The sequence below is a fragment of the Camelus bactrianus genome, chromosome 6 (assembly GCF_048773025.1).
Source record: "Camelus bactrianus isolate YW-2024 breed Bactrian camel chromosome 6, ASM4877302v1, whole genome shotgun sequence".
Taxonomy (NCBI): Eukaryota; Metazoa; Chordata; class Mammalia; order Artiodactyla; family Camelidae; genus Camelus; species Camelus bactrianus.
Genome location: NC_133544.1, coordinates 66,370,717 through 66,391,564, shown reverse-complemented (window position 1 = coordinate 66,391,564; position 20,848 = coordinate 66,370,717). Strand labels below are relative to the sequence as shown.

Sequence of the window (20,848 nt, the reverse complement as noted above, 5' to 3'; positions counted from 1 at the left end):
AGATAGCACGGGGATGAGAGTGTGCCTAGGGGCCAGTAAAACTGTATTTATAAAACAGGAGAGTGACTGGATTTGGCCCAAGGGCTACAGTTTTCAGACTCTCGCTCCAGAACGTCTGGGTTTTCTCAGCACCCCTTATATATGCCCACTTGGCCGGCCTGTGAATTAGGAAAGGGGGCACCTGCTTGAATCCATCACAATACCCAGTGCATCCCTGAGACACGTGGATTTGACCTCCTCGGCCGCTCTTGAGCTTGCCTAGTTCCCTCTGTGCCTGTGCCACAGTTTCAGTCCAAGCTGCAGCCATCTCTCACCTGGACGATTGTGTGACCTTCTAGCTGATCTGCCCACGTGCAGAGTCTCCAGCCTGTTCCTCTCCCTACCGGCAAGTGATAGTTTCAGTATGCATATGTGGCCATATTCTACCAAACTGGTCATGTTCTCCACCCCAGCACCTTCTCCTTGTTCAAATCCCTTAATAGCTTCTAATTATTTGCATATAAAGGTCAAAATCCTTAACATGGCCCAATGGGCACTGCTTAATCTGGCCTCTGCTACCATCTCTAGCCTCGACTCTCCCTCCCCCCTCTGCCCTCCAGCCACCTCCCCTTCTCTTGGGCTCATCCCCTTTCACACACACACACGCCCGAATCTGTCCCCTTGTCTGAGCCAGGTACTGTCAACACTCACACATGTGAAAACACCATTCACCAATTCATCCTTCAAAATCCGTCCAAGTGTGAATTCCTAGGACTCCTCTTTCCCAGATTCCTCAGAGAGCGGTCCTCTTAGCACCTAGCTCCTCTCCTTCCCAGTATGTTTGTAGCACTCTGGTTGTATTTACAGCAGTTACACATTTATACCCGTTACCAACTGTGCGTTTCCTGGCGTGGTGTTTGATGAATCTCTCTCTTCCACGAGACTGGAAGCTTTGCTCACCACTGCCAGGTGGTTGTCGGACAAGGAAAAGAGTGCCTTTCCCTGCCCTCGAGGACCTCACAAGCTGTGGGAGGAGCAAAATAAACCAGCCGTCATCCCGGTTGTGCCGTGACGTGGTGGGCAGGACACAGGGTCAGAGCACATGGTCGAGGGGTCCAGGCCCAGTGGTGGGGGTCCAGGAATGCGCCCTCGAGCTGCTGGCCCCACAGGATGAGGCACAGGCTGGGCAGCTGTGCAGGCACAGGGAGGCAAGTGCATTGAGGGCCGTGGGAGCAGCTGGCACATCCCCTGAGGAGCAACTGAGTGTGGTGGCTTTAGGGAAGCGTGGTCGCATGTGATGGGGTCATGGAGTGGGGCAGGGGAAGGCGGGCAGGAGGTGAGCCTAGAGAAGCCAACAAGGTCTTCACTGTAGCAGCAGAGGCTGGAAGGAGTTTGGATTTTACCATGATGGCTGCTGGGAGTTGGAAAATGGTAACAACAGCAGAGTGCCCTGATCAGGGTGTTTTCTAAGGATCGCCTCACAGTGGTGTAGAACGTGGAATTCCTGAGGGATGACGAGACTGGAGGCAGGGAGGCCGCGCAGGAAGCTGTTGCAGGAATCCGGGTGCAAGCTGATCGTGGCCTGAATGAAAACACTGGCGGGCAAGCCAGGGAGAGGCCGACAAATAGATCTGGAAGGTTGAACATGTGTGACCAGGTGCAGAGTGAAGGGGGTGTCAAGGTTCCCACATTTCTGGCTTGGGAAGTGAGGGCAAGCTGGTGCTGTTCATGGAGATACAGGGAACCCAAGAAGAAGAGACTTCGAGAAGTAAAAAGCCAGGTTCTGTTTCAGACATACTAAGAGGTGCCCATGGACATCCAAGCAGAGCTTAAATAGGAATAGAAATGAGGAGTGAGGAGACAGATCTGGGCTGGAAATCCTGTTTTGAGATTAGTCCACTGTGGAGCATGGGCCTTGGTTACATCCCCCAGGACAAGTGTGCATTGAGAAGGGACAGCAACCTGGGGAGCCGCCACATTAACCAGTGGCCAGAGGCAGAGGCTGAGGGGCAGCCAGGAGTCTTTGGGCTATAAGGTTATGGGAAACAGAGACTCTGGCTTATCTCTGTCTCCACAGGGCCTGGGGCAGAGTCTGGCATCGACTGTAGCAGGCATTCAACCAATATTCGTTGAATGGCTTTAGAAATTCTTAAACTTCTATGACTCTAGGAACTATGCGTTGCTACAATTTTGCTCTGAGCTTAGCAGGCAAGGGGCACAAACCAAATCAGCCTCCTCCGTGCTGTGGGCAGTAGGTCCACTGCACACAAGCCTTCAGCCTTGATGTCTGTCCTTGCCTGTGATTGTGACACATTGACCCGAAAAGCATTGTCCTCGGGTCTTTTGGAGCATCCTTCTGTCACTGAAGCACAAGCGAGTAAGTGGAGAGGACAACAACTAAAACAAGAAGAAATACAGAAGCAGGGTTCAAAATTCAGGGGCAGAGAGCCTGACAGCCTGAAAGGATCAGGCAGACGTTTTGGAGGGAAATTTTCAACCTCTGTCACATTCCATTATTCCATTTATTCAGTGAAAATAGAAGCTGGGATTTGGGTCACAGAACAGGGCTCTCTGGGTGCCAAGGATATTTGAACTGAGAACATTTCTACAGAGTCAGAATGGATGGAAATACGGCATTTCCCTGGACGAAAATGTGAAGACACATCCATTGATCAGGCCTTTCAAGACATTAACAGAGAAGGTAAGGGACAGGCCACTGGTCACACCGACTGGCCATGCTGATTTCCCTTCCCTGGGAATTGTATCAGGTGGCAGAAGAGTTGAGGGCACCTTCACCACACAGTTCCTTAGACTTTTCAGGGCTCGGCAAACTCCTCAGGAGCTGGCCTGAGGGTCACAGCCCCAGGACCAGTGTCCGAGAGGCCAGCCTCCCATTCTGCTGTTTGGCTCTGAGAGCCCACTGGAGCAAGCAGCAGTGGTCAGCACTCAGAGGCTGGACCAAAATGCATCTGTGGTTCACTTGCAACTGAACTAGGAAGGGCTTTTGTTAGATGGTTGAGGCGGTGGGGGGGATAGTTTGGCCGGGGGGATCCTTGAATTGCTGGAGAAAATTCAGAAGAAAGGACTTCCAATCATGACAGATAAAAGGAATAGAAAAGAGAGTCCCCAGGAAAACATGGTCAGGTCTCTTGGGTTTGTTTAATATTAATATTTTTCTTTTTTTTTTTTTCGGTGGGGGAGGTTGTTTGTTTGTTTATTTATTAACTTTAACCTAGGTACTGGGGATTGAACCCAGGACCTCATGCATGCTAAGCATGCACTCTACCACTAAGCTATTCCCTCCCACCTTGGGTTTTGTTTTGTTGTTTTTTTTTTAACTATGAAATTTGGTACATCTCGACTCTGAATTCCTATCTTGTGATCCATAAGAGTTCTTTGTAAGCTGTAGGCTTACAAAGTGTCACTTGTAAAGGATGACAGGTGTTTCTTAGGTGCATGCTGACCAGTTGTAACATTGTGCCTAGCTCAAAGAGAATTCTCAGCTCAAGAAATGCTACTTCCCAAGCTCAGAGAAGAGCTTTGCGCCATTGCATTTTGCAGGTCCCATCTTAAACAGCAGCTGGAGCCCGAGAGAAGTCCCTTCCTCCTCCTAATCCACAAACTGTGGATCATGTCTGGTACATCCCCTCTGAAAGCAGGAGTCTGTAGGGTCTTACACTTAAAAAACCTCAGACAGACTGATCAGGTATTTCGGGCAGGATGCGCAGATGGTATTTTGACCCAGTGAGAGGAAGCTGGAAGAAATTAGACCCGAACCACCGTGGGATCCAACTTCTCTGCAGGGAGGCAGGCCAGCCAGAGTGCTGGGGTGTGCTCTACACAGCTCTTCTGCTCACATTTTCTTCCAGGAGAAGGAAATTTATCGCTGGCCTGCCAGGGAGTCCCTGAAAACGATGCTGGCTGTGGGCTGGACCGTGGAGAGGACCAAAGAGGGAGAAGCCCTAGTTCAACAGCGGGAAAATGAGAAGCTACGAAGCGTGTCCCAGGCCAGCCAGGTATGGCCATCTCGCCCAGAAGCCAACACTGGGCCAGTAGAACCCATGAGAATCTGGGAAAGCTCTCCCTGGGGTCTCAGAGGTGAGGACCACAACAGTGGGCGCTGGGCATCTTTCGCGACACATCTTTGGCAGCTGAAGTCGGGGATGCTGATGAGAATCAGGAAAATAACGGGAAACCCAGTGATTCTGCCTTTGCTTTCCTAGGGCAACAGCTACAGCCCCACTCCCCTGGACCTCTCCAACGTCGTGCTCTCCAGAGAGCTCCAGGTCAGTGTTGATGCGTTCAGAGCAGCGTAGCTACTTTCTAAAACCCCTCAAGTGCAGGACATACTACCATCCAAAGAGTTTTAAATTAAAAAAGGGAAAGAATGCCTAAAACGGATCACCACTGAAATTACAAAGTGAGAGAGGGCCGCACCGAGCAGAGTCCTCTCAGATAAGAGAGTCCCAGCAGAATTAACCCATCACTTCTGCCAGGGACGTCGTAACAGGTAATGACTCAGTAAAAGGAAGAACAAACAGCAAATTACTGTAGCCAGATCCAAAGCAGCACTGCTAACCGCCAGGAGAAGTAACTAGTAACAAGACTAATAACAGGCAGGGAAAAACCTATGAGACGACCCCCTGGGTGGGGTGCTGGCCTGATCGCAGCAGGGCTCCCCAGCCCGGAGGACCGTTGCATATTCTGTGGTGGATTCACTCGAGTTCCCTGTGATGGTGCAGATGAACAAACGTTGCGGGATTTAGGGACGTACACCTGGAAGGGTGAATCTAAAAGCCCTTAGCTGCCTCCTCCCAGTCCTCCCCTGGGCACATGTTGGCGGCTGTAACCAGCTCCAACGAGGGGCAGTTACTCCACGGAAAGCCCATCAGACCAACCCTTTGGACCTTAGGGAAAGTTTCTTTCTGAAGCACACCCTGCATTCCAGATCACGATTTTTTTAAGCTTTCGAAAGATGCATTTTATTGGAGAAATCTTATTTGCAGCCATTTTCTCCAACAAGCGGTTATTTTTAGTTTGCTAAGCCAAAGGCTTTCAGATATTCTCGATTTTCACTTGACCCCCACTTCCAGCTCCTTGTCTCTGGTCTGGAGTCAGATACCCAACTCCTGCAACAAATGAAGTGCTGCCAGCTTGCAGTTTCCCGTGGAAATGTGTGCTTCTCAGAAATGCATCAAACTGCCAAGATAATAAGTTACAAGGGAAGGACAGCATTAGAAATTATTTTCCGTGTGTCTGGGAAGATAGGAAGCTAATGAGGTGCATAAGCACAGGCTAATTAATGATGGGGTGCACTCTGCAGTGTACTGTTAGCATTTGCTGGAGTTCTGTTCCCCGAGGCTGCCAGAAATAGCCTGGCAGATATGAACCCATTTTTCTTTCTCACTTTTTCTCTGTCATCTCCCTGGTGGGACACAGGGGATGGTGGAGGTGGTAGCTGAGAACTATCACAATATCTGGGCCAAGAAGAAGAAGCTGGAACTGGAGAGCAAAGGTGAGCCAGGTTCCCAGCATCTTCCTTGGAAGGTGAGCTGGGGGAGGGGTGGGTGTGTTTTTCTCCCCCGAAGGGCAGAGGAAGAGCCAAATATTCTGTTGTCTCACTCTACCGACCCCAGGTGGCGGCAGTCACCCTCTTTTGGTACCATATGACACGCTGACTGCCAAGGAAAAGTTCAGGGACCGAGAGAAGGCGCAGGACCTGTTTAAATTCCTCCAAGTGAATGGCGTCGTGGTTTCTAGGTAAGTCAGCTTCCAGGTGGTGTGAGTGAGGTAGGGGCGGACTCATGTGGTCTCTTCTCTCCAGGTATTTAATCACCCACCTGCAAGACAGATCTGAGTAAGGATAGCGGTTGCATCTTTTGAAATGAGAAAAAAAATTTTTTTTGGAACGTGAATAAGCCCCCTCTTCTGACATAAGCAAGACTGGTAGAAAGGAATTTTGAAAAATCAGTCACAACGAAGAATCATGACAAATTATATATTAACATTTAATGTTAACTTAAAGCATACAAATATGCATTTATTCCCAAATCTTGTACTCTGGGCCCCCGGATCTTATCCGTGTATGTTGTTTTGTTAGTTGGAATTATAAACCACATCCATAATGCATCCTCAGAGCTCTGGAATTTGGGCTTCTTTAAAGAACAGTGAAAATTAAAGCCCAAATAAAACAATGTAAGTGCAGAATTCTTGGATTTTTGTTTTTGTTTTTTTTCAATTTCTGCCCTGTCTTTACAGTTCTCTCCCTCTACCTAATTCAGAAACCCTGTATTTGGACACTTCCAATTGCAGGTCTCTGCAAAATACACAGTTTAGTTCTCACAGAATCAGCAGTTCTCTTCACACTTTTTGATGGTTTTATATGATATTTAATTTAATGCCACAAGAATAGGGAGCATGACTGATACAAACAGTGTTTAAACAAGATTGGGGAGATTGACTCTCCCCATTCACAATTTCCTAAGACATCTTATCTCAAACCTGGGTTTGTCCAAATTGTCTAGACACGTGTTGTAGATGAGGATGGTCTGGGCTGCTTAAGTCTTAAAGGCAGAACCTGCTTTCCCTCTGGTCCAGTGTCGGTGCTGGGCTGTGCTTGCTGGGTCCTTTGTAGAACCAAAACCAAGCCAGCATCCGCATTCTGATAAGCCAGCCCTCCTGCGAGCAATGTCTACTGAGCTGGCTTCTTTCAGTTTCTTCTTCTTTCAGTTTCCTACTGAATTGCCCCAGGATAGCAAAAATCCAAAGACAAATCTATACAAATATTTCTGTTGTAACTCATAAGAGAAAAATAACAAAACTTATTTGCCGTATTGTTGAGCAGGGAAGGTCAGGCAGCGGGAGACAGCCCCTAGGGAAGCATTTGAGAAAGACTCCCGTTGTCATTTTAGTCCTGTTCTTAACACCAAGATGCACACGTTCTGCGATTTGCCAGTAAATAACTTGCTCACAGAAAGGAAAAATTCCTCTTTACTATGAGAAAGAAATCAAAGAAATAGTGGGGAAGGAAAAAGATCACTGAATTCAGCAAACACAGCCTCGTAGCAGTTACCCTGTGCCGGAGCCGGTGGGCACTTGGATGTGGAGATAAGGAAGCAGCGTCCCAGTCATCAGGGAGAACCCCCAGCTTCCTGCTACCCTCTCCTCAGACCTGCACCATCCTCGGCTTCTCCATCACTTGATGACAGTCTGTTCCTCTCAGCTCTCAAGCCAAAAACCTTGACTCTTCTCTTTTTTCCCTCGACCCACATCCAATCATTCAGGAAATTCCAATGGTTCTACCTAAGATACCCAGAATCAGACCACTTCTCACCGTCCAATCTGTCACCATCCTTGCTGGGAGAGCCTCCTGCCCTGGCTCCCTCTTTCAGCCGTTGCCCTCATCATCACCTTTAACCAGCAACTAGAGTAATTCTGTTATAGTGAGAGGCATATCATGTCATTCCTCTATTCGAAATTTTCAATAGCCTCCCACCTCCAAGCAAAAGGAATATGCTGAGGGCAACCCACAGGGTCCTAATGATTTACTTCACTGCCTACCCCACACTCTGCTGGCTCACTTCCATCCTTTCCACACTGGCCTCAAGTCAGCATGCATGCTCCTACCACAGGACCTTTGCACCTCCATTCCCTGTCCCTGGAAAACGCTCTCCCCTGATGTCTATGTGGCTCACCTCCTTCAGGCCTTTACTGCAGTGTCATCCTTCCAGTAAGACCAGAACTGATCTAACACTGCAGTCCGCTCACCCCGACTTCAGGCACTCTTCGGCCCTTTTATCCTACTTCAGTTTTTCTTTTTTTCACGAAACCTATTAGCTTTTAGCATTCCATGTAAGTTATATTTTGTTTATATACTGTTCGTATCTGTTTTTAGCCAGCATGTGAGTTCCATGAGGGCAGGGATTCCTGTTTGTATTTCTCATTTACCCCTAGCTCATTATCTGTTGAATGAATGATAAAAATCTTTCTGAAAAATCTTTTCAGCCAGTATCATAGTTCAGGGATGTTGCATGCTCACAGAGGCGGGTATCAAGTACAAGGGGAAACGAGTCAAATGATGAGTCAGGGCACTAGGCCAGAATAACCATTAACATTTGGAAAACAGAGTTGACACAGGGAAAATTGCAGAGGCACTGAAGTCACTGAGTTATCTCTGTTACTTCCCGGGGTTTACTTGTTTCCACCCAAGAGGTATGAAGGATATGGAACTGGACGCCTCCTCCATGGAAAAGAGGTTTGCCTATAAGTTTTTGAAGAAGATCCTGAAATATGTTGATTCTGCTCAAGAGTTTATTGCCCATTTGGGTAAGTATCATTGTGAAATATCACCAAAAAATGTGTGCTCACAATAGCAAAGAATTTGATGTTCCTTCATCAGGGAGTGGTGCTTTCATACGGAAGCTGTTCATGATTTATTCAAACGTGGTTTTGAGGAGGACACGGTGGCTGAGATGTTTTCCCCCACTTAAAAAATAAATCAATTTTGTGTTTGGTTTCCCTACTGGGTTGGGTTGCACCATTTGTCAATTTTCTAAAAATCATCGTATTCTGAGTTTTCCATTGTTTTGCTGTGTGGCTGTGAGCATATGACTCGACTTCTCTGAAGCTACCTTCTCATCAATAAGGGGGAAAAAGGGGTAGTGAAACCCAAGAGAACTGATACAAGAAATAACTAACCATCACAATTGTAAAGTACTTTGTAAAATCTTAGCTATTTTGTAAAATCAAATGGCCTTTTCATAGCCTTTAGAAAAACTGCTCTGTTTTTTAAGTGCTGTGACCATTTTTGGTTTTGTTTTCTTTACCTCTGGCCAACTTGGTGTTACTTTTTATCTTTGTAGAAGCCATTGTCAGCAGTGGGAAAACTGAAAAGCCTCCCCATGACCAGGAGATCAAATTCTTTGCCAAAGTAAGTGACTCTCTGCATTTAATCAAATTACTTTCTTCTTAGGATCTGTACAACTTAGGGTACAAGTTATGCAGATCCAACAAAGATATCCAAAACTCCAACAACAGCTGTGATGAGACAGACCTGTGTTTCTCTGTAGTGGAGCAGTCCTGAGGCAGGTGGGTGGTCGGAGGAGGTAGGCAGCCTGCTCTGCTCCACGCCATCACGCGGGGACTCAGGCTCTTCCTCTGTTGATGCTCTACCACCCCCTGAGATGTGGACCCTGACAGTGTGGTCCAAACAGACTCACCTGAACCACACCTGTGAAAAAGGGGAAGGGAAGGAGAGGGAAGGGTAAGCTGCTGCTTTATTAAAGTTCTGTTCCAGTGGCTAGAACTTGGTTGTTTTAGCCTCAGCTAGCTGCAAAGGAGCCGGGTAATGCCTTTTTTAGCTGGTGACCCCATGCCTAGCTGAAACCTTGAGGCTTCTATTACCAAGAGAAAGAAGGGGAGAATGAATCTGGGTGCCAGTGAGCTGTCTCAGCCACATGACACTACTCAGGGGACTAAACACAAGTGAGGGCTTGGGGTAGCCCAGCTCTGAGAAGCAGAGACAGAACGCTCAAAGCCAGCAGTGCTGGGCCATGCCTCAGGGGTGCTGATGGATGCCATGCCCAAGAAGCCTCATCTGAGTGCAGCTGTCCTACAGGACGCCCCTGAAAATGTTGACTCGAGCCCCATGTGCATTACTTCAGGCCCTTAGTCAGGGCCTGCCCTGTCCTTTCACATCTCAAGGCCTCTGGTTGCAGGTATCAAAGGGAAAAAGGTGTTGGAAGCTGAAATTCACAGGGTAAGAGTTTCCTGGAAATTCCAGAACCAGTGTTCAGAGGCTTTTGGCTCATTGAGAAATGAACTTTTTCAGAGGAACCCAAGGAAAGGTTTTGGCTAGCTTCCTCAAATGTCCTTTCTGGTGAACTTTTCAGGTTCTCCTCCCGCTGGTTGACCAGTACTTCACCAATCACCGCCTCTACTTTCTCTCGTCCCCTCTGAAGCCCCTTAGCAGCAGCGGGTATGCCTCCCATAAGGAGAAAGAAATGGTGGCCAGGTGAGTCCACAAAGGGAGAGAGGGTGCTGATGTGGTTTGTATAAAGCCTCAGGTTCCTGGGGCCTAAATGGTGAATCTTTTGGAGAAATGAACCGATGATAGGTAACTCAGAGGTTTTGGTTATCATCTTGGTTTTGAAAGTGACTTTATTCACACTTATCTGTGCATCATTTTGGCAACTAAGACAAATGCACTGTCTGGGGGTATACGTAGGACTTGGGGAAAATTTGCATATTCAGCTCAGCATCTATCCTGGAATAACATTTAGAGAAAGGTGAAGGTAACTGTGAAGCTTGCAAAAGGCAAACATACAACATTGAGAAGAAACAGATTAACACTTTTCAATCCTGTTCTTGTCAGGCTTTTTAAGGTTAAAATTTTTTAAATGAATCTGATATTTACAAGTCTTGGTGTGGATTATCTGAGATTTTTTTTAACATTTTTTTTATTGAGTTATAGTCATTTTACAATGTTGTGTCAAATTCCAGTGTAGAGCACAATTTTTCAGTTATACATGAACATACATACATTCATTGTCACATTTTTTTTTTGCTGTTAGCTACCACAAGATCTTGTATATATTTCCCTGTGCTATACAGTATATTCTTGTTTATCTATTCTACATTTTGAAATCCCAGTCTGTCTCTTCCCACTCCCTGCCCCCTTGGCAACCACAAGTTTGTATTCTATGTCTATGAGTCTGTTTCTGTTTTGTATTTATGTTTTGTTTTTTGTAGATTCCACATATGAGCAATCTCATGGTATTTTTCTTTCTCTTTCTGGCTTACTTCACTTAGAATGACATTCTCCAGGAACATCCATGTTGCTGCAGATGGCGTTATGTTGTTGGTTTTTATGGCTGAATAGTGTTCCATTGTATAAATATACCATATCTTCTTTATCCAGTCATCTATTGATGGACATTTGGGCTGTTTCCATGTCTTGGCTATTGTAAATAGTGCTGCTATGAACATTGGGGTGCAGGTGTCATTCTGCAGTAGGGTTCCTTCTGGATATATGCCCAGGAGCGGGATTCCTGGATCATATGACAAGTCTATTCCTAGTCTATTCCTAGCTGCACCAAACTGCATTCCCACCAGCAGTGAAGGAGGGTTCCCCTTTCTCCACAGCCTCTCCAGCATTTGTCATTTGTGGATTTTTGAATGATGGCCATTCTGACTGGTGTGAGGTGATGATACCTCATCGTAGTTTTGATTTGCATTTCTCTGATAATTAGTGATATTGAGCATTTTTTCATGTGCCTATTGATCATTTGTATTTCTTCCTTGGAGAATTGCTTGTTTAGGTCTTTTGCCCACTTTTGGATTGGGTTGTTTGTTCTTTTCTTATTAAGTCATAGGAGCTGCTTATATATTCTGGAAATCAAGCCTTTGTCGGTTTCATCGTTTGCAAAAAATTTTTTCCCATTCTGTCGGTTGTCTTTTTGTTTTACTTATGGTTTCCTTTGCTGTGCAGAAGCTTGTAAGTTTCATTAGGTCCCATTTGTTTATTCTTGCTTTTATTTCTGTTGCTTGGGTAGACTGTCCTAGGAGATTTTTGAGAGGTATGTCAGATAATGTTTTGCCTGTATTTTCTTCTAGAAGGTTTTATTGTGTCTTGTCTTATGTTTAAGTCTTTGATCCATTTTGAGTTTATTTTTGTGTATGGTGTAAGACAGTGTTCTAGCTTCATTGATTTACATGCTGCTGTCCAGTTTTCCCAACACCATTTGCTGAAGAGACTGTCTTTATTCCATTGTATATTCTTGCCTTGTTTGTCAAAGATTAGTTGACCAAAAGTTTGTGGGTTCATTTCTGGGCTCTGTATTCTGTTGCATTGGTCTATATGTCTGTTTTTGTACCAATACCATGCTGTCTTGATGGTGTGAGATTTGAAATCTGAAGTGACATAATTCAGTTTCAATTCCTAATAGAGAAAAAAAATTTTCATCCAAAACACCAGCCTCCCTTCTTGTTCCATGAGGCAGGACCCACGGATGTCTCAGCAGAGCTGAGGACAAAGGGGATGTTTCCTGATCAGGCTAGAAGGTAGACCCTGTCATGTCTCAAGTTCTCTCTATATTTGATCTATGAATGACAGGGAATGGGTTAGACTTCTCAATGGCCAGGAATTATGGGCAACAGTGACGCAGTCTATCAGCCCTTTCCCCAGCATCCACTGACGGTGAACAGTGTACTTATATTTTATAAGGGCCCGGCCATTGTAGATCACCATCTTTTGGAGGCTAGTCAACCTTAGGATTTCGCTAACATTTAGTAAGTACAGCACGGCTAAGCAGTGGGCTCAGATTTTCATATGCACGAGGTATTGCCCACTTGGGGAAGTATTGCTGTGAAACAGCACAGTGCTTTAAATTCCAGAACTGCCTCTGTACTATGGTCTTTATTTTGCAGATCAGGAAACTGAGTTTTGCTCAGATTCACTTCAGTACCTCAAGTGACCCAGGCAGTAAGTTAGGACAGGACTGAAAGCCCAGTCCTCTCTATCCAGATCATTTTCTCTACACTGTAATTACTTCATTTATTAAGCAGGGAGGAGCCCATGCAGTCAAAATGAGATACACTTAGAATCAATTACAGACGCAAGATTTCCTAGCTATTTTCACGCTGCACCAGTGTATTTTGTAAGAAGTTAGGGAAATGAGGGGCCAAGTGATATATTCAGATAAGCCAACAGAGGGCAGGTGTGTCTGTTTTCTTCATCTGTTTTTCTTAGATTATTAATTCATGGAAATGTAACATTTGTTCAGCCAGGCACCATTTGTCATGGCTGGAATACAACCTGGAGCTGATCAGCCTTGCAAATAGCTTTCAGATCCATCAGTGTGCTCGCCGCCCTCCCACCCAAGCAGGCATATCTGTGCTGAACACGCTCAGATTTCTAGGCCCCTTCTGTTTGCAGCCTTCACCCAGGCCCCACCTCTTCTGCATCTGATGCCATTTACCAGGGCTTTCCAGAATCTCTCCCCTGGGATCCCTTTAATTTACCACCTTTAGGTCCTGAGATGAGAGGAAGGTGCCTGGGGACTCGGGCCCCTCATAACCTTGAGCAAAGGACAGTGCTTTTACTTAAATCGTGGGCCCCAGAGGGGACAAGGAGGAGCCTCTGGAAACCTCAGGCCCCTGAGAAGGCACTTCTGACAGCCAGGGGAGCCACGTTTGTGTTGGGATCAAACAACCCAAGGATCTGCTTGAATTCGAAAAATGTTATTTTGTATTTAGACAGCGTGGGTCCACTTTGAAGCATTTTGCCAGAAATAGTAACTGAGTTTATCAGCCCCTTACGCTAAAAACTACGAGGGTCGTGGGATTCCTCTCTACCTACAGATGAGAAAGCCAAAGCCCAGAGCAGTGAAGTGGCATCACTGAGGCAGCCCAGCAAGCTGTGGCAAAGCCATGGAACTCATATTCCTCCAGCATCTCCCCCGCTCCATGCATTTCCACCAGATACATAACTCAGAAAAAGACCAAAACACCGTGGGGAGAGAGAGAAAAGGAAGCACTCCATATTTAATTTCACGCTAGCTGGCTGCCAAATTTCTGTTAACTTACTCTGAGCTCTCTTAAGCTCTAGGCCAGGGTTTCCAACCTGTTTCCCCTGCAAAAACAAATGACTAACCATGAGAGACTTTGGCTGCGGTTTCCAGCAGATAGGCCAGAAAGGCCCAGGGCATTCATGGAAAACCATTTCAAGGTGAGCAAGTTTTCACCCCCACCAACACTCTGGGTGGATTTCTTCTCCCTTCGAGCTGCCACCTAACGACTTCTGCCCTGTGTGGGCAAGAAGCCCATGGCTCCTAAGGAGAATTTGGGCAAGACTTCTGCTTGGCCTCACCTCGGGAACCCGCGGCCGGACCGGGTGATTTTATTCTGCTCTCCCTCTCTCTGTTCCACAGGGAAGGACTGCTTTCTGAAGGGACTGCCAAGTTCTTGTCTAGCTGTGCGTGTGTTAAATAATGTCTGAGTTCTGAGGCATCTCCTCCTGAGAACTTCAGCAGCACGGGTCAGATGATGGCTGCGGTGCCCCTGCACAGGGTCCCGCAGGAGCGTGTTCAGAAACACCCGCGGGCTCTTTCCTGACTGCGCAAGGCCCTCTGTTAGGCACCGTGGAAAGTAAAACAGTAGGACACAGCTGGGCCCCCAGGGGTTCCACAGGAGGAAATACGGTAAAAGCAGAACAGTTGGGCTTTCCCTGCATGGACACGGCTAGGACAGCAACCCGGCCAGGCCTGGAGGCTAATGGAGATGGTGGGGAAAAGCTATTTCTTTTCTTTTTTGGGAGGGGAGGGGTAGTTAGATTTTTTTTAATTGATTTATTTATTTTGAACCAAGATACTGGGGATTGAATCCAGTATCTCATGGAGGCTAGACATGTGCTCCACCACCAACTTAGACCCTTCCCCACCTAGAAAAGCCATTTCTTAAAATGTTTCCGGTTGGACACAGTATTGCCCATACCTGAGTCTTCAACTGTCTTCCAGTCCCACCTTCTTGCCCACTTCCCACCTAAGGCCTCACACAGCCCTGTGAAGGCCGCAGAAATGATTTGCAGTCCACCACAGCAATGGAAAAATCATGCTTCCTTCCAGAATCCCCATGTATCCATGAATGTTATACCAGTGAGTGTTTCAGCCTATAGTATTCCTTAGCAAGGGATGATTTGCAACATCTGGCTCATTGCAAAATGCTGTACCTGTTGCAGAAGGGTTGTTTTCTGTGAGACTGGAGATGCCTGCGAGGTACCACACATGATTCTCTAACAGGAGAGTGGGGATCACGTGCCTTCCTAGTGTGGTCCAGAGGATTCTCTGAGAGGAACACGGTGCATCTCCCTGGACTGCCGTTCTGTGTGCTTCATTTTACAGCACGGGGGCCAAGGGGCGGGGTACGAGTGAGTCTTCCTTGAATCTCTGTGCCTTTCCAACTTGTGTTCTTTTCTGCTTCAGCCTGTTCTGCAAACTCGCTGCTCTTGTTCGGCACAGGATTTCCCTCTTCGGTAAGTGAAGTATTGCTCGAGGCCACGCTCCCTGCAATTATCCTGAGCTTGTTTTTTAGCCTTCCTCTGTGGCTCCCACAGGCAACCAGAGCCTTAGGACTAAGGTGTCACCTAAACTGGCCAGAGAAAATTGATCTGAACGATGATAAATGACCTCCCTACCCCTTTGACAGGTCAGATTTTCCACACCATTGAATGTTTTAAGCTCTGCCTCTAACATCCATCATAAAGCGATGTGTCAGGCCAGAGATAAATGCCTTGTCCCCGAACAGAGGCCTGGCACTTGGTGTGTTGGTGGTTAATTATGCTGGGCTGTGATTTGTGCATAGTGAGAAAACTGCATTTAAATGACGGGCCGGAGGGCTCGGGGAGTCACAGGTGGTATTTTTGCTTTTAGGGAGCGATTCTGCTACAATGGTGAGCTGTCTTCACATCTTAGCACAGACACTTGACACAAGGTAAGAATGCCCAGATTTTCCCAGTAGTTTCTCAAGATTCTCTCTCTGCCCCTCTCCTCACTTATTATTGTCCTGAAGAGAAGACGTGTCACTGCTCTGCAGGAGCTGGGGACAGAATGGAAGACAGGGAAAAGATGGATCTCGCCCTGACGTTAGCACACTCTGTTTCTCAGTTCTCATGATGGAGAGCCGCTGTCAGGGTGTTAGCTGAATGTTAACAGCGGAGCATCTGATCAGATCTTGTCTTCTCTTACTGAGAAGTTCATCTTTCAGAAGATAAAATACATGATGTGGCAAAGTGCTACTTGGTACCTAATTCTCCACACACACAAAAAAAGGAAGAGCTGTCTGGTGGGTGATGAGGCCATAAGTATCCTGGGAGTGGGGACCCAAAGCACTCAGAATTCAGAACCTCCAAGGAAGGGAACACAGGAAGATGTGATTATCAGAAGATCAGAGACAAAGAGATTCGAGTCCATGGGAAAATGGCTGGACAAGAAAGAAAGGAAAATAGAATAGGTTGAATCCGTCTTTGTCTCTGATCCTTTGATGATCACATCTGTGTATATATCACATCTATGTATATATGCATGTGTGTGTATATATATGTGTGTGTGTGTATTCTGGTAGCATAAATGTAAGTTATTTGATGAGATTAAAAAAGAGAGAAGCAGTGCAAAGAACTGACAGGGAGGATTCTCACACACAGTCAGTCAGCAGAGTCTTTGTCAAAGTTGGGAGCAGAACACACATCCCAAAACCCAATGCAGAAGAGAGGCATCAGCCTAAAAGAGTGGCCGGATGGTGAAAATCGACTGCAGACCGAGAATGCTTACCCCAAAAAAGTTAAGAGTAATTAAAGAGGATTTTCAGGGTTTTGAGAGAAAGAAGCATATTACAGAGATACTAAGACAGCACAACATTTGCAGGATCAGAGCAAAGCATCTTAGGGACTGAAACCCCTTGCAGTCTGGATAAGGAATCTTTATTCCCAGAAGCATGCAGAATGCCTAGAAAGAGAGCCCACTTTCTTAAAACACACAGGTCAGTGTGTTTGATAATTATTCCTGAGAAAACCTGGGATTTTAAAGTCAGGGCAATGGCTCGTAAAGGATAGGAGTGAGCCTCACTGACTTCATTTCCTTGTTTTTATTCTTCCCATTGGCTGGATGATTACCATGAAAATGCTGTACATAGAAAGCGTCTGTCCTGGTAGCAAGCCTGTCGTAATCTTGTGAATAAGATGTAGAAATATGGGAAATAATAGATGACTTGGTGATTTGTTCCAATTCTCAGTATTATAAAATAGTTTTGAGGGAAAGCCTCAGACATCCATAGCTAATCTCCATTCCCACATGGTGTGTTCCGTGGTCTGATGAAGCTGTCTGTGTTAAAAGGGGCTCGCTGTCCCTCTCCCCTCCCATCTCCAAGCAGGGACATCTAAGGTTAAGTCAGTTGACTTAATTCTTTGTTCTTGCTCTATGAAGTCATGCATCACAGGAGAGCTAATATTTCTAATTAGTCCTTATAAATGTTGCTGATCCCATGAGGAGCTGCAAGAAAAGCTCCCTTCTACCTCCTTTTGATTAGATATTTCCAGAAGAATGTAGCCAGCTGCAACGTTATATAGCTAGCAGGTGGCCAGTATCAGTTTCATTCTAAGTTGCCCTCTCCATTTCCTCAAGAGTTGAGCCCTACTTCCCTCAAACCGAACACACCATCCAGTTGCTGGTCCCCTTCGGGATTGTGTGATCCAGGTTTCTTTTTGGATGCTAATCCGTTCTCTGTCCATTTCCCGTGACATTGTGCCCTTGGGTGACTGGATGGCAAATGTCTGCCCAGGTTGCGCTGCGAGTCCCTCTAGGAGGGTTGGCCCAGGGTCCAGGTTGTGTTCTGGTTTTGAACACTGTTTGCTTGCAGGACTGTCGTGAAGTCAGGCTCAGAGCTGGCAAAGGCTGGGCTACGAGCATTCTTTGAAAACGCCGCAGAAGATTTGGAGAAGACTTCGGAAAACCTGAAGCTTGGGAAGTTTACCCATTCCAGGACGCAGATCAAAGGCGTTTCCCAGAACATTAACTACACCACAGTGGCTCTGCTCCCCATCCTGACATCCATCTTTGAGCACGTCGCTCAGCATCAGTTCGGGGTGGACTTGCTCTGTGAGTCAGCCTGCTGTCCGTCATGGATGTACACGCACCGGGCCACAGAGAGAGAGGGAGAGTGTGGTGCATTCACTTAGGCTGACCTTGAGGGTGGAGAACAGATCATTATTGCACACTTCTTCTTTCTTCGATTTAAAGAGGAAGTGATAGACTCTTCAAGGGGAAGAAATCCCTAAATCTGAGTATATAGTGCTTCATCTTTTCCTACTGTTATTCAAATAGGACCAGGGTTTTCCACCCACTGGTTTATTAGCTCACAGCCATTGTGTTCCCACTTAATTTGAAAAGGTTATCTGAGCAATCCAGCAGGAGATAGAGGATTGCTCCCAGGGTTTTTCAGACACCAATTTTCCTGTTAAGAAGCCTTAATTTATTCATTGGATACCAGAAGCTAAGGAAAGCTGCTAACATTTCATTATCTGAGCCTCCAGAAGAAGACCGTAGTTGGTGGGTTTTATTTTAGTTTGCATTTAGTACCATGTCCAGCCCCCTTATTCTGCCACCAAACTTCAGTTTCACTCTTTAAATGTTGGCCTGTGATTAAATTTAGTTTAACTGGCTGTCGGTAGCTAAGGCTGTGTCTTCCCTATCCCAGAACAATGAAAATCAGTTATTTCCATGGAGTTATGGGAAGTGGTAAGGGAACATCCAAATTCGTTATTCTTTTGCAGGAGGAGGGGAGGTAATCAGGTTTATTAATATTTTTTAATTTATTATTTTTAATGGAGGTACTGGGTATTGAACCCAGAACCTCGTGCATGCCAGGCACATGCTCCACCACTGAGCTATACGCTCCCCACCCTAACTCATTACTCTGTATCATGGAAACAGTGCTGCACTTCCTTGGTGAAAAATAGAAAATTAAATTAGTTCTCTTTGTGCTAAATTAGTCCCAGCCTTATTGTGAGTTCCATACATTAACAAGGGCATGTAGCCTGCAGATTAAACTCTCTTGAGTTCCTAAGCAAAACATGCCCTTCCCTTGGGAAGCATGGCAAAATCGTGATATGATTGAATTGCCTTTTGAAACACATCCATCAGAGAACTTGGGAGAGGTGGACATGAAGAATTTTGCTCTATCACTGAAGAGGTAGGGACATTGTACATATCTTCCTAGGAAAGGGACAAAGGTCTCATTCAAACTTCAGATTTCTTGCTTTCTTCTTTCCAGGGAAGGAAACATTGCTCTGGATACAATTTGACTAGTGTTGCCCTCTATTGGAGGAAAAAAGAACCCCTATGGAAGGACTCATTGGTCATGAGATTCCTTTCCCTGGGAAGCAATGTGATCTGTATCCCAGGTCCTACAGGGGAACTGGCATGGCTCAGTGGAGGGCATCTCCTGACAATGTTGCCTCTCCCAGCTCAGCAACTGGCATCTGAATAGAGAGGGGTGAAATCTGTTAAAAAGAGAGAAAGAGAGGTCTTGGGCCCTTGGATGATGCCAACATGTGTTTTCTGTTGGTTCTGTTGGTGGACCCTTTCCGGGTGAGGGGGGTGAGCAGCAGGGATCGATGCGGGAAATGACAGCTCCTGTTGTTCTTTTCAGTGGGTGACGTGCAGATTTCATGCTACCACATACTGTGCAGCCTCTACTCCCTCGGGACGGGCAAGAACATCTATGTTGAAAGGTAATTAGCAAACAAAAGAGGCTAGCACATTCGGGCTGAGAAATATGTTACTGACAGTCTTTAAACCCTTAATAATAGCATCTTTTCAATCCAGCAGAAGGGAAATGCTCCCTGAGATGGCTTAGTGATTTTGAGCCTATGTTATAAAATGTTTATGGCAATATCAAAGAGTGTTAATGAGGCTACTGACATGTATGACTTCCGTAGAGATAGCTGGACATTGTAGGTGGCTGTGGGAACAATGCAGCCAAGCTAAATCATGTGCTGGTGGCCAAAAAGTATCAAAGAAATGTCTTTTTCTTCATAATCACAGCTTCCAGATAGCTTCCCGAGTTCCTGTGGTTAAAGCTCGCTGCAAAGCTCGAGGGACTTGAGGCAGTCGCTTTTGTGTTTAATGAGTTTCTGTGCACTACGACCCTGGACCTTTACCATTCTCAGCTGTCAGATTAGCCTTAGTTTCAAACAAGTCTGGGCTTTGGTAGCAGAGATGCTATTCAGTGGTCTTGGATCTGAACAGGCTGATTTGCCGAGGTGCTTGAGTTTCAGCTCTGCTCTCTAATCTATCCAGAGCAATGGAGGCCTTTGGTGACCCCTGCTTTTCAGCATCAAATGCCTTGTGTTGTGTGATTGTTTAAATCCACTGGAAAGATTATAAGGATAAACAAGGCGTTAACCAAACTCCAGACTTAGTCTTGTCCTTGGGAGACTTTTTTTTTCCTTTTTTGCCCTTTCATATAAGGAAACTGTAAGGAGTTTGAGCTGTGCTTTAATTACTTCTAAACATCCCTTTGGCATCCATGCTCCACATGCCTCCTCAATGTGTGATGCTGTTATCAAACAAATCAACATTAAATCCTCCTTTCACGTCAAAGCATACGTAAGTTCTAATTGCAGTTTCTCAATAAAGCAAAAAAAAAAAAAAAAATACCAGCTCCTTCAAGAACTGAAGAACTGTTGAATTGAACTCATGTGCCAATAACCAAAAAAATGTTGAAGAAATGTCTAAATCTTCATGATTACAGCCTTTAAGTAGCTTGTAGAGTTCAAGAAATTAATTGAAGAACTAATGACTAATTTATTTTGGTTATGATTTTAATCCCTTAGGGTTGCAAAGCTTTCCTTATTGTTTAACAGGAAATACGAGTAGTTTCATCATTTAGAAATAGGAACTGGGCAGACAAAAGTGTTCAGTATGTTTTATACCAAACCCGCAAAAGAATGAATACAATTTTTTTCTATTCAATATTGAATTTCACTTAGGGAAGGTGTCTTTACTTCCATTAAGCATTTGTGAGTGTTTTCTCAATGTCTTTTCTTATTCACTCAGTTTATATGTGTGTATCTACATGTATCTGTACATGTGTTTCTTTGTGCATTTTTTTTTGAAAAGCTTGTGCATTTTTCTCTTCTCAAAAAAAAGTCAAAGGAAGGTCTACTCTGAAATGACAGGCCAGAAAGACTGCTTTTCATAGGACTTTTTGTACTTTATTCATCCATTCACAGTATATGAGACTGTGAGTATTGGTGCCTGAGTCTCATACTTCAAAGCAAGGCTTTGAAGAAGCACTAGAGCAAGTCTCCACTGTTGTC

At 45.5% G+C, this 20,848-nt stretch overlaps 1 protein-coding gene across 10 annotated transcripts in view; it reads left to right on the top strand.

Moving 5' to 3' along the window:
* Positions 1 to 20,848, top strand: part of RYR3 (ryanodine receptor 3) — a 500,053-nt gene that overhangs the window by 399,670 nt on the left and 79,535 nt on the right. For all 10 annotated transcript variants that reach the window (XM_045524185.2, XM_074365868.1, XM_045524186.2 and 7 more), the window contains exons 53-64: positions 2,591 to 2,680; positions 3,849 to 3,995; positions 4,203 to 4,265; positions 5,419 to 5,494; positions 5,616 to 5,739; positions 8,189 to 8,304; positions 8,841 to 8,908; positions 9,870 to 9,991; positions 14,958 to 15,007; positions 15,405 to 15,465; positions 17,386 to 17,624; positions 19,177 to 19,258. In XM_045524185.2, coding sequence (XP_045380141.1) covers positions 2,591 to 2,680; positions 3,849 to 3,995; positions 4,203 to 4,265; positions 5,419 to 5,494; positions 5,616 to 5,739; positions 8,189 to 8,304; positions 8,841 to 8,908; positions 9,870 to 9,991; positions 14,958 to 15,007; positions 15,405 to 15,465; positions 17,386 to 17,624; positions 19,177 to 19,258 — 1,238 coding nt within the window. The remainder of the gene's footprint in view (positions 1 to 2,590; positions 2,681 to 3,848; positions 3,996 to 4,202; positions 4,266 to 5,418; positions 5,495 to 5,615; positions 5,740 to 8,188; positions 8,305 to 8,840; positions 8,909 to 9,869; positions 9,992 to 14,957; positions 15,008 to 15,404; positions 15,466 to 17,385; positions 17,625 to 19,176; positions 19,259 to 20,848) is intronic.